Here is a 14113-nt window from a genome sequence, read left to right as displayed (position 1 = left end):
CAAACTCAAACATACATTCACTTTAGATGATTTTGGTGAGATCTGGACTTGCATTCATATAAACTGGAAACTGATGACATATTATTCACTTGATATAGCAAACTATTCCATCATAGAATGATGGTTGGAAGGGTCCTCAAGGATCATCTGTTCCAACCCTTCTAGGTAATACTACAGTTTATTTGTGATGTCTCAGGATTTGATCAGTTGTACTGGGCTTTTTTAAGGCTCATGAGAAAAACATGAGACATACAGACCATGGCTGATTTCTTTTTTTACAGACAATGCAACAAGATTACTTACTACATAAATTGAGAATTGCTGTAACTACATACACTGCCACCCATGAAACAGAGGAATAGAAAGGCAGGATCTTCTCAGATCTTCTAAGATACATTCTTAACCAAAAAGATTATTTCCTCTCAAAACCAAGGATTTACCATTGAAAGAAATGACAAATGGAATCAGTCTGGACTTTGCTGCGAAAATTAAAGAATGAAGACTTGATGCTTGTTTAAGATTGGCTTTGGTATTGACTTTTCAATAACAAGCATGTAACAATACAATTTCTCACATCATTTAAAAATCACCTCCCAGTTTAAACTAAAGCCCAGGAGATGTGACGAGAGATGATCTCTTGTGATATAAAGAAAGAAGTTCATTTTAAGGATGTACTACTCATCCTAAAATACAAGAAATAACGAGGAATAACAATACCATGGTGGAAGCAAAACTTAGAACTTTACCTTTGTGGCAGCATCAAAGCAGACAAAGCCCATGCTGAAGTCGATTGTAAGTCCCATAAGATGACTTTCTAAAACACAGGCATACGTCTTGCACTATAAAAGAAAAATCAAATGAGTTATTTACCACAGAATATGTTTCTTCAAACTATTTCTAGGACCAGTGTTTCTGTATTTTTATTCTAATGTTTATATATCTCAAAATGATTATAGTAAGTCATATGTGTGTAAATATATCAATTTATTCCCATTGTGTTTCAAATCAAAGATTTATATCCGTGATGAACTTTTCTAAGTTTTGTAAAAAAGGCTCTGGTTCCATTATGGAAAAAAATAAATCTCAATCAGAGTTACCTTTGTGGTTTACCAATGACAACTGCTAAAAGGGAAATTTTATTATTTTTAAGTTCTCTTACTTGTTTTGCTATGTGTTGACTTCCTCTAACATCAATATATCCCTTTTAGCTGTATAGTAAAAATAAACACATTTTTTAAATAATTTTTTTTTCTGTTGTCCTCAGTTTAAGTGAAAAAGGTACTATTTCATACCATGTAGTAATTGATATAATTATGGGAAATGCTGTTTTTTGCTTCACCTAGTGGACTACTACACCTCAAAGGTTCCTGTAAAAAACCTTACAATCCTGAAATACTTTCTCATGCTATGATTTTTAATTCTACAGATATATTTATTTACATAATATACACTTTAATACACCCTGTGAGTCATCTATTAGTGTCATTTACAGAATCAAAACTATTGCTGTGCCTGCAGGCCAGCTTCAGGTACAAAATTGTGACCTTTATTTTGCATTACAAAATATGCAGAAAATAAAAAACATTTTCAAATCTGATTTAAATTCTTTAAAGAAATCACTGTTATTTTAGAGAAATTTTACCCTGCAGATAAAATGAAATGCAGTTAAATTCTTCAAATATTGCTTTAGCCACTAAATACATGAAATGAGAACAGACTTCCATAGTCTATACAAAGAACCAAAATATAAATCCTGAACATGTGGACAATGTAGGTTACTGAATTACCCATGTTACAGAAGGAAGTATGTATTATTATTTTTGGCATTTTGATTATCAAGGATAAATCACATGCCTTTACTAACATATTCATTGTGTGGGCTCTTTCAATCCTAAATGGTCTTCCTCAGAATAAAAGAAGCTGAAAAGCTCATTAACAGCTTCTTAGAATTGAAATAGACATTGTGAAGTTCATAGCTATAGAGAATCTTGGGTTATTTTAAATTTTACTTCCTTACACTTCAATATAGTTTTAGTTTCTGGAACTGAAATATTTGAGTGAATTTTTTCATTGATCAAATCAGGGCTTCACTATATACAAACTGTTGTTTGTTAATTTTTATGCACACAACTTGGAGCTCTAGAACCCAGGTTTCACAGTGCTATCTATCAATGATGCTGAAGGAAACTCTTAATTATCAGTGAGGCACAAGTGCAGCATTTGAGCCAGACAAAGCATGGCTATCTATAACTCAGAAGGAAAACCAATCCATGACAGGTGTCTTGCAAGATGATTTTGAGTTATTGTTGAGTAAATCATGTTACTGTGTCATTCAACAAAGGTGTTGAAAAGCTGCTACTGTCTATCAGTAAATTAAAAGTTTCCTGCTGCTGCTACCAAGGAGGAAAGCAATGACTGGTCTACTCTTGCAGTTCTAACACTGGAAGAACCTTATATGATTCACTCACTACATATATAAAATCTGAATTCATATAGTATAGAGGTGCACTTGGTCATTATAACTATTTATTCATAAGCCTCCAAATTTTAATAAAAATCAATGATTCAGCATTGCAGTCATGTGGTATTTGTGTTTTTATTGGCAAATAAAAGTGGCTTTTTTTTTTTAGCAGCCACACCATAAAGCTGCTATGAATATGTAAAGTTTGATTGTAGATCAATGTTGCTAGAAAAGGAGGGGATACTGCCTTTGCAACATCTCATTAGCAGGGGAAAAGAGTGTAAATTAATATATTTCATAGTGATTTACTACTTAATGATTTCACATAAGCAAAAATGTTCATATTTTTTCAAATATTCTCCCTCTGCTTAAGCACAGCACTGCATCTGGGCTAATTAGCCTCCCTGAGAAGTTAAGAGTCCTAAGAAAGAGGACATACCTGTCTTGGTTCAATGCTGCACTGAAAAAAAGAACCAGCTTCCCAGACTGAATGTTCTTTCTACAAAAGGCAGTGTACAGTTTGTAGAGAAATATTATCTAGTTCAGCTGAGCTGGTTATGGGTAGGAAGAAACTGCATTGTAAAGTGCACATCACCAGCAAGAACTAATTCTTTTCTTATTCTTACTTATATTTAAGATCAATCTATGACCTTTGACCATGCATTCTATGATGCTGAAAACAAGTCAGAGAAGCATACAGGTGAATACAAAAAGGATATCTGGACAATGAGATTTCAGATTCCTTGGAGAAGAATTTCCCTCGCTTTATGCATATGTTGTACACACTTGCACATGATTCTGGTCGCAGGTCAGAGTAGGAATGTGAACTTTCAGACACTCACTAACTCTGTTAAGATTTTTCTCATCTTTATAATGAAGAAGGTATTTCAGCACACATTTCTTGTTCTCTCACAGAATACAGAATATTACACTGTGTATATGAATAATTCAGTGGTCAGGCAGGTGCTGAAGGAGACAATACAAAGTTCTTCCTTAGATCCAACTCACTCCATGCATAGTTTAGGTTATGGAAAAAATGATACATCGTACACTTAGTGTAAGCTACACCTGAAGCTAAGGAATCCATATTATAAATTAAAGATTTAATTCTGACTTTCAAATTCAGATTCAACTTCAGTGAAGACAAACATTAAAGTACTGTAACACAAAGCAGCTTAGACAATAATCCTTACATTAAGGAACAAGCAATTACAATACAAACAAGAAGGACAGCAAGAAAAAATTTTAGCATAAAGTAGCAGGAACACAAAGGAAATCTGACAACTATGTATAATTAGTATATCATTAGAGTAGTCTCAGATTCTTCATGTAACAATGCTATGAGATAGAAAGGAAAAAAGGATCTCTGCTTCAACTGTTTTTTTTTAACAGGTAATTATGAAAATGTGTTAGCATCTCTACTTGTCCTGGTTTCACTGGGACAGAACCAAACCACTTCCCTCATGCTCATTATAAAGTTTTAGGTGGGCTGGGAACAGGGAATTCTGGTTCTTGGGGCTCGTCCTTCTTAGCCTTCTGCTCCTTCTACAAGTCCTGAGGACTGGGCTGAGTATAAAACTATAAACTTTATGTTGGTATTTGTATTATTATTATTTCATTAAATTGGCTTGTATTTCAACCCACGTTTCTCCTCTCTCTGATTTCCCTTCTCACTAGGGATGTGTCCTTGTACGAGAAAGCAGCTGCTCTTCAAGGAACTAAAGGAAGGTATTGTATTACTCTGAAGAAACCCAACTAAGGAGTGACTGTAACACACCACATCATTACAATATACCATGTTATTGATAAGCTATTATCTGCTTAACCATCTCTCTTCTAATATACTTCTTCCCCTCTGCAAAAAGCCTTAGTTTTGTTTTAGAAATACCTCTGGCAGAAGCTATGAATTAGGCTTAAACAGAAAATTTATTGCATACCTATGGTGAAGTATTTTATATGTATTTTTATTTTTGATGCATTTTTTAGAATTAAATCAGAATAGGGCCCTTATTAATTTCTCAGGGAAGTTAATGCCAGTTTATATTAATGGAATAGCTCTGTTATTATTTATACAATTCTGGAATAATTCACAACACAGATGAATAATTTAAATTGACAGTTTTAAACTACAGTTATATTTTCAAAATGGTATGATTTCATAGCAAGACAGACCCCACACAGCTGGATTATCATTCACATGAAATAGGAATATTCATATGATTATGATTGCAAAAATACAATTTTAATAAAAATAGGCAGTCGATACCTCTATTGTGAACTTGTCATCAGATTCCTGATGTCACTAATATCAGGAACCTGTGTGTCATTAACATAACAATGAAAAAACTGCTGGAGACAAATACACGGCTACTTAATCAAACCAGATTTTTTCTGAATATGCACACTGGTGGATAAAAGCAGTGACAGCTTGCTAAAAGAAAAATGAGGAGGCCAAGACTTAAAAATTAACATTCTGGTTGTTTTTTTTTCCAAACTGAGATATAGAGGTAAAAAATATACCATGAGAAGCATGTTTGCCTACCTTGAAAAACTTGCTATAACCAATCAGCCTCAGGAAATCATTACTGCAAGTTCATAATTGCTACTCTGACCATCAGTAGAGTGAAAAGAAAGGTGAAAAGGCTAAAACTATTCTCAGGTCAAGATTTTTCTAGGGAAATTAGTGCTGGGAAACATGGGAGCATTTTTTACTAAATGCAATTCTAAAACCCAAGAGAAAAAAATCTAAACTACAATATGTAGTTTAGTACATTCAGCTATGTAGTTTACTACTATAGAGTACTAATGCTACAGTAAGAATCAATATTAGATAAGAAAAAATAGGAAGTGTCTTCTGGGCAAAAGTTATTCAAGAAAATTTCCATGTATTCTTTCACTGATAACACAGCAGGACTTCTACAAGCAATGTCACAGCCAGTTATTAGATAAAGCATCTCAAATATTCAGTAGCAGAGGATATATATTGTTGCAATTTTTAGACTGAAAAACTACATGTACATTTTTCAGCATAACAAATCTAAGTTCAAAAGGTAGCAGAGTGCATGAACTTAGAGACAGAATTGAGTCTTCTTTGACTCCTCCTCTAACAAAGGTAACATGCATCAAAACTGCCAAAGTGGATTGCAACTTGCAAAGTTGTTGTAAAGTGGATCATTGTTACTATATACTAATTCAGACCATCTTAATGCATTGGTTCCTTGGTCAGAAGAGGGCTAATATATAATTAACAATTTGTCTAAATAAAAAACTGCCAGTGCTTGCACTTGCACAAGGACACAGAAAGAGTGCAGGGAAAGTGAGCATTAGCCAATACTTGCATGGGCTAATATGCTAACGTGACTTTTGTTAGGTGTGTGTACAGAGTAATTCATGGCAACATCAACTAAAGCTGTTCCTACTATATGTGTGATTAGAACATCAATATAACATCTAGGATTAGGTGAATTATAACTGTGCTGGGTATTTTTGTTGGATTCTATTTTAAATTAAACAAAAACCACCCACGTGACTTTTTGGTCATGTGAGGAAAACAGGGTTATCTGATACGAAACTTTGCTATAAAAATATTCTAGTAATCTGTCATCTGGCAAATGAGTAAACAAGAAACTAGACATGTGGAAAAAAAGGTGAGGTGCAGTTTCATTCTTGCTTGCAACCAGTAAGTACTCTCACTCAGTGTGCTCTCCTTCTGTGATGAATACAAAACAGTTTAATTTCTGTGAGGTTCTCTTCTGGTTTTCAATAACAAATAAAGCAGCATATAAGAAAATAGGTAAGAATATCCAAACAGATGTATTTGCCCCTAATCTGTAGTGTTTTCCTTTTTCTGTCCATGAACTTTAGTTAACAAGTATGTATTGCCTAATTCTAGTAGGTCAAAGAATGTATTTGAGGTGATCTCTTCTGTATATTAGATTGCAAGCTGTTTGGGAACACCAAAAGGGATTTTATGCAATTACATACATAAAGTGATAATAATTTGAGAACAGCAGGAGATCCGAAAATTTCTTAAATTGCATCATTATTTCACACAGACCCAATTTGTTAATGTACCAAAATGCAATCATTGAGGCAGTTCTCACCTGTATCCGTTCAACTTCTAAAAAAGTTGCTGTTTGGAAGGCTTTTTCCCATAGTGTTAGGTCAGACTCTAATTCCACAGAAAAGTAAAGGTCTTCTCCAGATTCAGACTGGACATTGAAGCAATGTTTCCGTCGGTCCAGCAGATCACTGTCCTGATGAAAACCTGAAGTTATATAATCTGGCATACATCAATTAATATTTTTAATTGCAAACATCTATGCCTAAAACCTGGTATTTTAAAATGGCAATTTCAATAATAAAACACTGTATTACCTACTGAGAGCTGAGGAACTAAAAATGAGGGCTTTGATCTAAACATTGATAATTCAATTAATTTTAAAGGCACGTCTGTTCAGAATGGCACAGAACAACATTGCGTATCTGTCATAACTTCAAATACTTTAACAAACCCCTTCTGAAAAATGTTACTGGGTATATATTTTAATATTAGATTAAGTCTATAAATGGAGTCTATTTTCTGGCTGGCCAAAGGAAGTAAGCGATTTCCTTAGGCAGTATGAAAAGTCCACATGTCCTCTTTTCCTTCTAGAGGCTAGACAAAACAAGTTCATACCTCTGATGGATAACAAAACCCAGCATAAAATTTGTCTACAGTTGCATACTACCAATAGATACTCTAGTAGCTTCCAGCTATTAGGTTTCTGGCTTTGAACCTTGAGGATGAAGCTACTTTTGTCGTTTCTTTCAACACAACACTATGCAGTGGATATCAGGGTATAACTATATAAAATTTAATGATTGATAGCATTTGTAATAGACACTAAACCAATTAATAACCAATTAATAATCAGGAAATACAAGACCAAAATATTTTCCTTTTTTTTTTTTTTTTTTTAATGTACAGGATGCTTTATGCTAAAATTCTGGCATGCAATTTGTCCTTGTGAAAAATGCACTTGCTGAAGCAGTTTTAATTAATTTTGTCCCTGCTATGGCAAAGCAGATGTCACAAACCACAGGTCCACCAGCTGTCCCTGTAAATACATCTGGAAATTTGGGTATATGTAGCTTCATTACAATTTCAACAGTGCTACCCATAGCAGAGGGCACAGTTGACATCAGTAAAGGAGACTCGAGGGACAGTATTGCCTTCTGGTCATACACAACTTGAACAGATCAAGGTGACCAGAAATAGCTGATACAAGCTGGAAGGGCACCTTATGTTGTTCAAGCCAGCTCTCTCTGGGGCAGAGAATCAGGAACCTAAACCTTACCAAAAATGGAATAATATAACAGTAACTGTATGAAACTATTACTCTCATGCAGCTAAGTATGCAAGGCTTGAGCAAGCACTATTTTCCTCTTTCTTCTCATTCAGTGGACACGTGACAGATTGGCTCAAGAAAGTCAGTGTACTGGCTTTTTTTGTGAACTTTCTTGCACATCCATTTATGAATGTTCCTGGTTTAAGGGTTCAAAGCTGCTTGATGGTTTCTAGAAGTATCAGCTACGGAGGCAACGTGCCCTCCGTTTTTTTGTTTTGTTTTGTTTTGTTCCACTCCAGTCCTTTTGCTAAAAGTAAAGTGTCAGTTCTGCTCAAAGTATGTTCTGGCCAGTATTAAAAAGAAAAAAAAAAAGTGGTCATAAGATCTATGTTGTTGTTAATGACACACACACTACTGCACACTCAGTCTCAGTGCACAGAGCAGCAGCACCGTGACAAACATTTAATTTTGTGGATATGTGTAGCAACAAAAAACACATTACCCACCAATAAGATCTGGATAAGCACAAACACTGGTCAATACTCACTCCCCCAGGGAGGAAAAGCTACTTTGTATAATGTAACAGGGCTGCTTGTGTAACAGGTCTTAAGTGAGGTCTTAAACTCATTACGCCTCCAGAGCTGCACCTGATTGAATGGACCTGTTGGTCCATAAATAAATGAGTCTATTCAGTATGGATGCAGACAAAACTTGTGTGTAAAGTACATATCTTTTCCAAGAAAGGTTCTAATTCTTCATAGCTACAATCTCAGAAGAAACTAAAAATATTTGGAACTAATTTTCACCCTTTCTTGTCAAAAATCAGTAGACAACCATTACTTATTAGTAATGCAATTGTGCACAAAGCTCTTAAACCTTATTTGAAACAAGACTCCAGCTCTGTGTTGGATCACAGGAATCACTGTCACTAAAACAAATTGACCTAATAGTCCCTATTTTTAAATGGGAGGAAGCTTACTGCAGTGCTTAGTTCCAGATTGTGTATCTCTCTTTAGCTGCACACAGTTAAGTTTTGATGCTTTTTAAATTACGCTGTTAGACTAATATTTTTACAGGCTTTTTTGTATTCAGAAGAATACACTGGTTATGGAAAAGAGATGAGCTCTTATTCACACTGAGAAAAAACAAAAGTTTAAAAGTTTTATTGAGACTGCTCTCTGTTAATCTGTGTTTAAAGTACTCTATTTTAAACATAGAACAATCAGAGTAGTCTTTTGGAGTGATTAAATAAACCAACATTGCTGGCAGTAATTGTACTAGATTTTACATCAGTCATAGAGGATGAAAAGAGGAAGAAGTAAAAGGGATCTACAATATTATGTTTCTGCCATTTAGATATTAAAATGAGAACACACTTTGATTTAGAAAAGACTTAATCAACACAAGGTAGTCTTTCCCCTCAGTGTTTAACATATAAACATTTTAGAATATTTCAAGTAAATCAAATTGTGACAAATAATACACATGTTCTTCTCGTTAAGATAACAGAGTAAAGCAAAGTAATTAAAAAAAAAGAGACTACAAGATATGCAAAAAAAATCTAGAAAAAAATTTCTGAATTATTATTATGGGAATTTACATTTTGTGAAGTTCTTATTTATAATGAAAAAAAAAGAACCCAAACATTTCCAGAGAAACAAGAATTCCCCCACACAATATTAATTTAATTATTTGACTAGTTCAAATTTGATGGTCTGCATGTACTTGTGATTTTGATATCCATGTCCATGGTTAAGTCATTGGTAAGAAAAGGTCAAGTCTAATATATGTAAATGATTTACTCAAATTTTAAAATTGCTAACACACATATGCAGTGTTGATTTTCTTTTTAGTGATATTTCATTCTGCTTGTAAAGAATAACTTGGTGCAAGGCTCCCTTTAGTATTTCTACTACTCCTTTTTGCTGCAAGACCTTTCTTTACTTTTTCATTTGCTCAGGCATCCAAAAAGTGAAACCTGTATCTAACCATGTTTCAATTTGTACAGTGGGTAACTAGGAAAGAGACATTAAACTGCCCTTGTAAAGATAGAAATTCAAGGCAAAATTTTGTCTTACAAAGCTCAAAAGTCTCTGCAACTTCCAGATAAACTTGCAATGAGTTTTAAAAACAGGTCTGAATTAAACAGGAATCTTAATTAATTAACTTTCACCAAATGGTTATTTCAGCTAAAATAAGAAATGTCATTCTGTCCATTAAAGTATCTGCTACGACACTGTATTTTTATAATCACTTCCCAGTCAATGATGGACATGAGCTGATTTCGTGTTGATTTTTTAATAACTCTTTCCTACTGTTAAGCATTAGCTGCACCATTTGCCCCTGATGTTCTCAATGTGAATTAATACAGATTCTCTGAAGAGCAGCAGTCACAAAACTTGGAGCAGTACTCTAATTCCCTACTGTACTCCTGCTGAAGGATGTGGTGTGAGGAGAGTCTTTGGCTCACACCCAGCTTCAGGATAATACAGCATCTCTGCTGACAGGATGGTATGACTCCTACTTGCCTAATTAATAATGATGTCCATGTTAAGTGAGAGCAATAAATTTTTCTAAGGGAACCAAACATGGCTCATTAGGCAGTGCCTTTCAAATTAAGGCAGAATGCTTCCTTATCACTAAGTAGTGACATTCCCTTCTTTTCTGCACAGGTAATCTTTTCTCTTTTGAATGACTTCCCTCTTCAGAAGCACTGCTGCTCCTTTTTGATTACTTGCATCTTTCATTTATAATAATATTTATTATAAAATACTTTTATTTTCACTATTATTTAAACCCACTAAGATGCAAGTGACCCTCAACTTTCAACTAGAGTCAGAGAGGGCTTACTTGCTCAATTCTACAAAGGTCTGTGCAATGAACTTAAGCCTACCAGTTCCATGTTCATGGCATGATTTTAATTTAGGTGCTCAAGAACTATCTGGAAATCTGGCTAATCTGTAGTGTTATATGTAATATACAGAGTAATTTAGTGCTGGAGTTGTAAATATTAGTGACACTTCAGAGCAGTTTTTGACATGAACAATTCATGTAAGATGTTTAAAAGCATCTTGACTAGAGGTGACCTCAATGGATGAAAAATGACTGACTTTTGAGTTTTATTTCAGCTGTTAAGATGCGGTAAATACTCATTTTCGTGCTAATAGTTATGATAATTGAAAATACACAGATGAGAAAACAAAATCTATTCTCTTTTTTCACCAGTTTAGACAGCCCCTCAAAAAAGAAATTTCAAACCCAGCACCTTAATTCTCTGGAGACAAAAAACATCCTCCCATTAATTCAAGGGTGCAATACTGCAACACAACTGTAAAAACTAATCACATTATGCCTTTACACATGATGGCATTGGTGCCCTGATTATTTTAGTCTTCGTGCCTCCTTTCACTTATCAGCTTCATCTACATAAACATAAATTCTTCTTTCTAAGCAATTCTAATGATCTACTTCTTTGTCTGAAACTTTAGGAACAGTTTTCTTGAGTCTCACCATTAGTTCCCATGGAGATGGTTCTAATGGCATTTACAGGCAGCAGAGAACAGTTTCACTCCAGATGGAAAAAATGATACAGCTCCTTCAGTATATCCTCATTAATCAAGCAATAAAGAAAAAATGACCCAGGAAGGCATGCATATGTTTGTACATATATTATTGTATAATCTTATTTGCACTCTTTTGATTTTTAATTAAGAAATGTTAAAAAACATAAGAAAGCTTTTGAAATTGCAGTATGTATACATATATATATACATACAAATTTAAATAAACACAGAATGCCAACTAAATTAAACTGGAAAGAATCTATGTCCAGATTTTATGAAATATTTTTTCAAAGGGAAAAGAACTACATTTAGAGGATAAGCTTTAATTTCAATTAAATTTCCTTTAGGAAGATTTGTCTAATTGCTTGAAAGAAATAGAAATATCCATTCCTTGTAACTTATTAGGTACAGCAGTAAGCTTGAATTATTTTCTTATTCAGCCTGAATAGTAAAATTAATTTTGTACTCTTCCTAATGGTACTCTTCCTAAAATCCTCATTTGAATTAGAGCAAGAATCTGAACACAGCTTTTTCCTTAGCCAGTGCCCTAATTGTGCCTCTTTCCTAATGATTTCCACTCAGAAATGTGTTTAATTTAATGCCATATGAGGAAAACTTTCAAAATTTTCATAAAATGGGATAATCTCTTAGGGAAAAAAATACTAATACTTTCCAGAGTAGCATTGCTTTATTTTGTTTTGTTTTCTGCTAAAGAGAAAGGAGAGACTAATGTTCCTACAGAGATTAAAAAATATTCTGATTATCTCCTTGGAGAGTTATTAAGGTCTTGTACCCCTCCAGACTTAAAGTCATTGTTTACTGGAAATTAAGCTTAAGAACAGAACTCAGAAGAGTAAACATTAGAATAGGTATCAATGCTAAAGACTGATCCTATCTTTCTATTCTTGTTTAAAACTTTCTCAAATTTAAATAATTGTAGCTGGGATTTTTTTTTCCATGTTAGTTGCCTGCCCGAGGACGTTTGGCTTCAATGTTGAATCAGTTCTATGAACTGACTCTTTTTTCCCCCAAAAGGTTACACTTTATATTATTTTAATAGTGTATTAGAATTGGTAAAAACATTTATTCTGTTTTTTCCTTTCAAGAAGAGCGTTTTGTCTGAAGTGAAAGAGAAAAAGCCTTATTTAAGAACTTTCCATTTCAAATCTTGTTTCTAATTCCTTTTCTGAATAAAATAAAAAGTTAACAAGCTTTTGTACTCTGTCAATTGTCATATATTTAACAATGATTCCTCCGATTTTGAAAAAGGTTCCTACAAGGTGCTGCATTGTACAGAGACATCAACATCTTTGACATTCAGGTCCCATTGAAGTTATTCAAATTAACACAGCACAGATGAAGGATTGTGTCACTATGTATATGATGAAGACAACTGAACAGATATCACATACAGAACCACAGAAAACATGGATGATTGGGTCAGAGGTCTGGTCATCTGGTGCACATCTCTAGACAAGCAACACACTGGCCTATGTTTATAAGGATCCAGTGATGGAAATTCAATGGCTTCATAAGGAGCTCTGTTTCAGAGCTGAAGGATACTAAAGCCTGAAAAGTTTTATTTTCCTGTACAACAGAAGCCAACTTAATGATGGTCTTAATGTGTTTGGACATGGAGATCATTTATGATTTACTATTTTTTATTATTTATCTGCAGGAACAGATTTTTATTTTTATTTTTTTAACACTAAACACTCTTGAATTTAGAACAGGAGATTAGGCAAAGGCTGAGAATTGCTTCAGCTGTTTAGAACTGAAATGCTCAGCCTTTTAGCACTTTTTTCCAAGGCCTGGCTGAAAAGCCCTGGGTGAAAATCTAATTTACCCTGGATGTAGCATTATCCTAGTCATAAAAGAGATTTATTAAATCTGCCTCATAAACAGTTTTGAGTACATGTGAAGTATTTTAGTAGAATCACATCAGGATGCAAGTCTCAGAGACTGAATAAACTAAATTACCGACCTCAAAATACAGACTATACCTTCACTTTATATGTTTACTGCGTATTAGAATTAATTAAAACATTTATTTGAATATATAAACATTTTCAGTAGTTTCCTGCGCTTCCTATATTATCCTTTCCCCACTGGAAATGGAGAACAAAATTACAAGAAATTCAAGTGGGAAAACTAACATAGCTGCATTTGAGGTTTTTACACACACTAATCGAAGGACAAAAAAAAGTCCCTTGAGATATCAAGTTGATCTGGATTACTATGGTAAGAAAATTATAGCTCCACTGATGTGAATGATACTGGCTGTAAACTTCAATGATTCGTGATCCTGACATATTGCCAGCATTGACTGCCTTCCACAATTATCCTCACATTTCATTTCAGAGTTGATCTGACAGCCAAATATGTTTCCTGTTTTATGCTAAACAAAGTGTGCTTTTTGTTGTAAATCCCAAAATGTTTTTTCATGACATATTGAAGTTAGAAGAAAAGTGACTGAGTATAAAGAGCATTGTCTCACAACTAAAAGGAGATGCTCAGATTAAACTGAAGAACGTCAGTAACTCAAGCAAAGGCAAACTTCCTTGCAGAGAAGTGCTAACTTCTCTGTTATTTTCATCATTTACCTAAATTTGATAAGCTATCAAAGATATTTACCTCTCATTAAAATATATATTCTAATACATGCACATACAGGCACATATACTCAAAACACACTCATTAAAACTGTATCTCAAAAACAAGAGGTACCAAAAAAAGACATATACAGTTTAGCCTGCTTA

General features: G+C 33.9%; 1 protein-coding gene across 1 annotated transcript in view; it reads right to left on the bottom strand.

Moving 5' to 3' along the window:
* SNTG1 (syntrophin gamma 1) overlaps positions 1-14113 on the bottom strand; it is a 312374-nt gene that overhangs the window by 19504 nt on the left and 278757 nt on the right. Inside the window, exons 15-16 of the mRNA XM_071737518.1 lie at positions 6565-6717; positions 747-839 (exon numbers count right to left, since the gene is read on the bottom strand). Of these exons, the coding sequence (XP_071593619.1) occupies positions 747-839; positions 6565-6717 (246 nt within the window). The remainder of the gene's footprint in view (positions 1-746; positions 840-6564; positions 6718-14113) is intronic.

The sequence above is a fragment of the Heliangelus exortis genome, chromosome 2, assembly GCF_036169615.1.
Source record: "Heliangelus exortis chromosome 2, bHelExo1.hap1, whole genome shotgun sequence".
Taxonomy (NCBI): domain Eukaryota; kingdom Metazoa; phylum Chordata; class Aves; order Apodiformes; family Trochilidae; genus Heliangelus; species Heliangelus exortis.
Note: the sequence above shows the minus strand (reverse complement) of the source record. Positions and strands in the feature narration are given on the sequence as shown.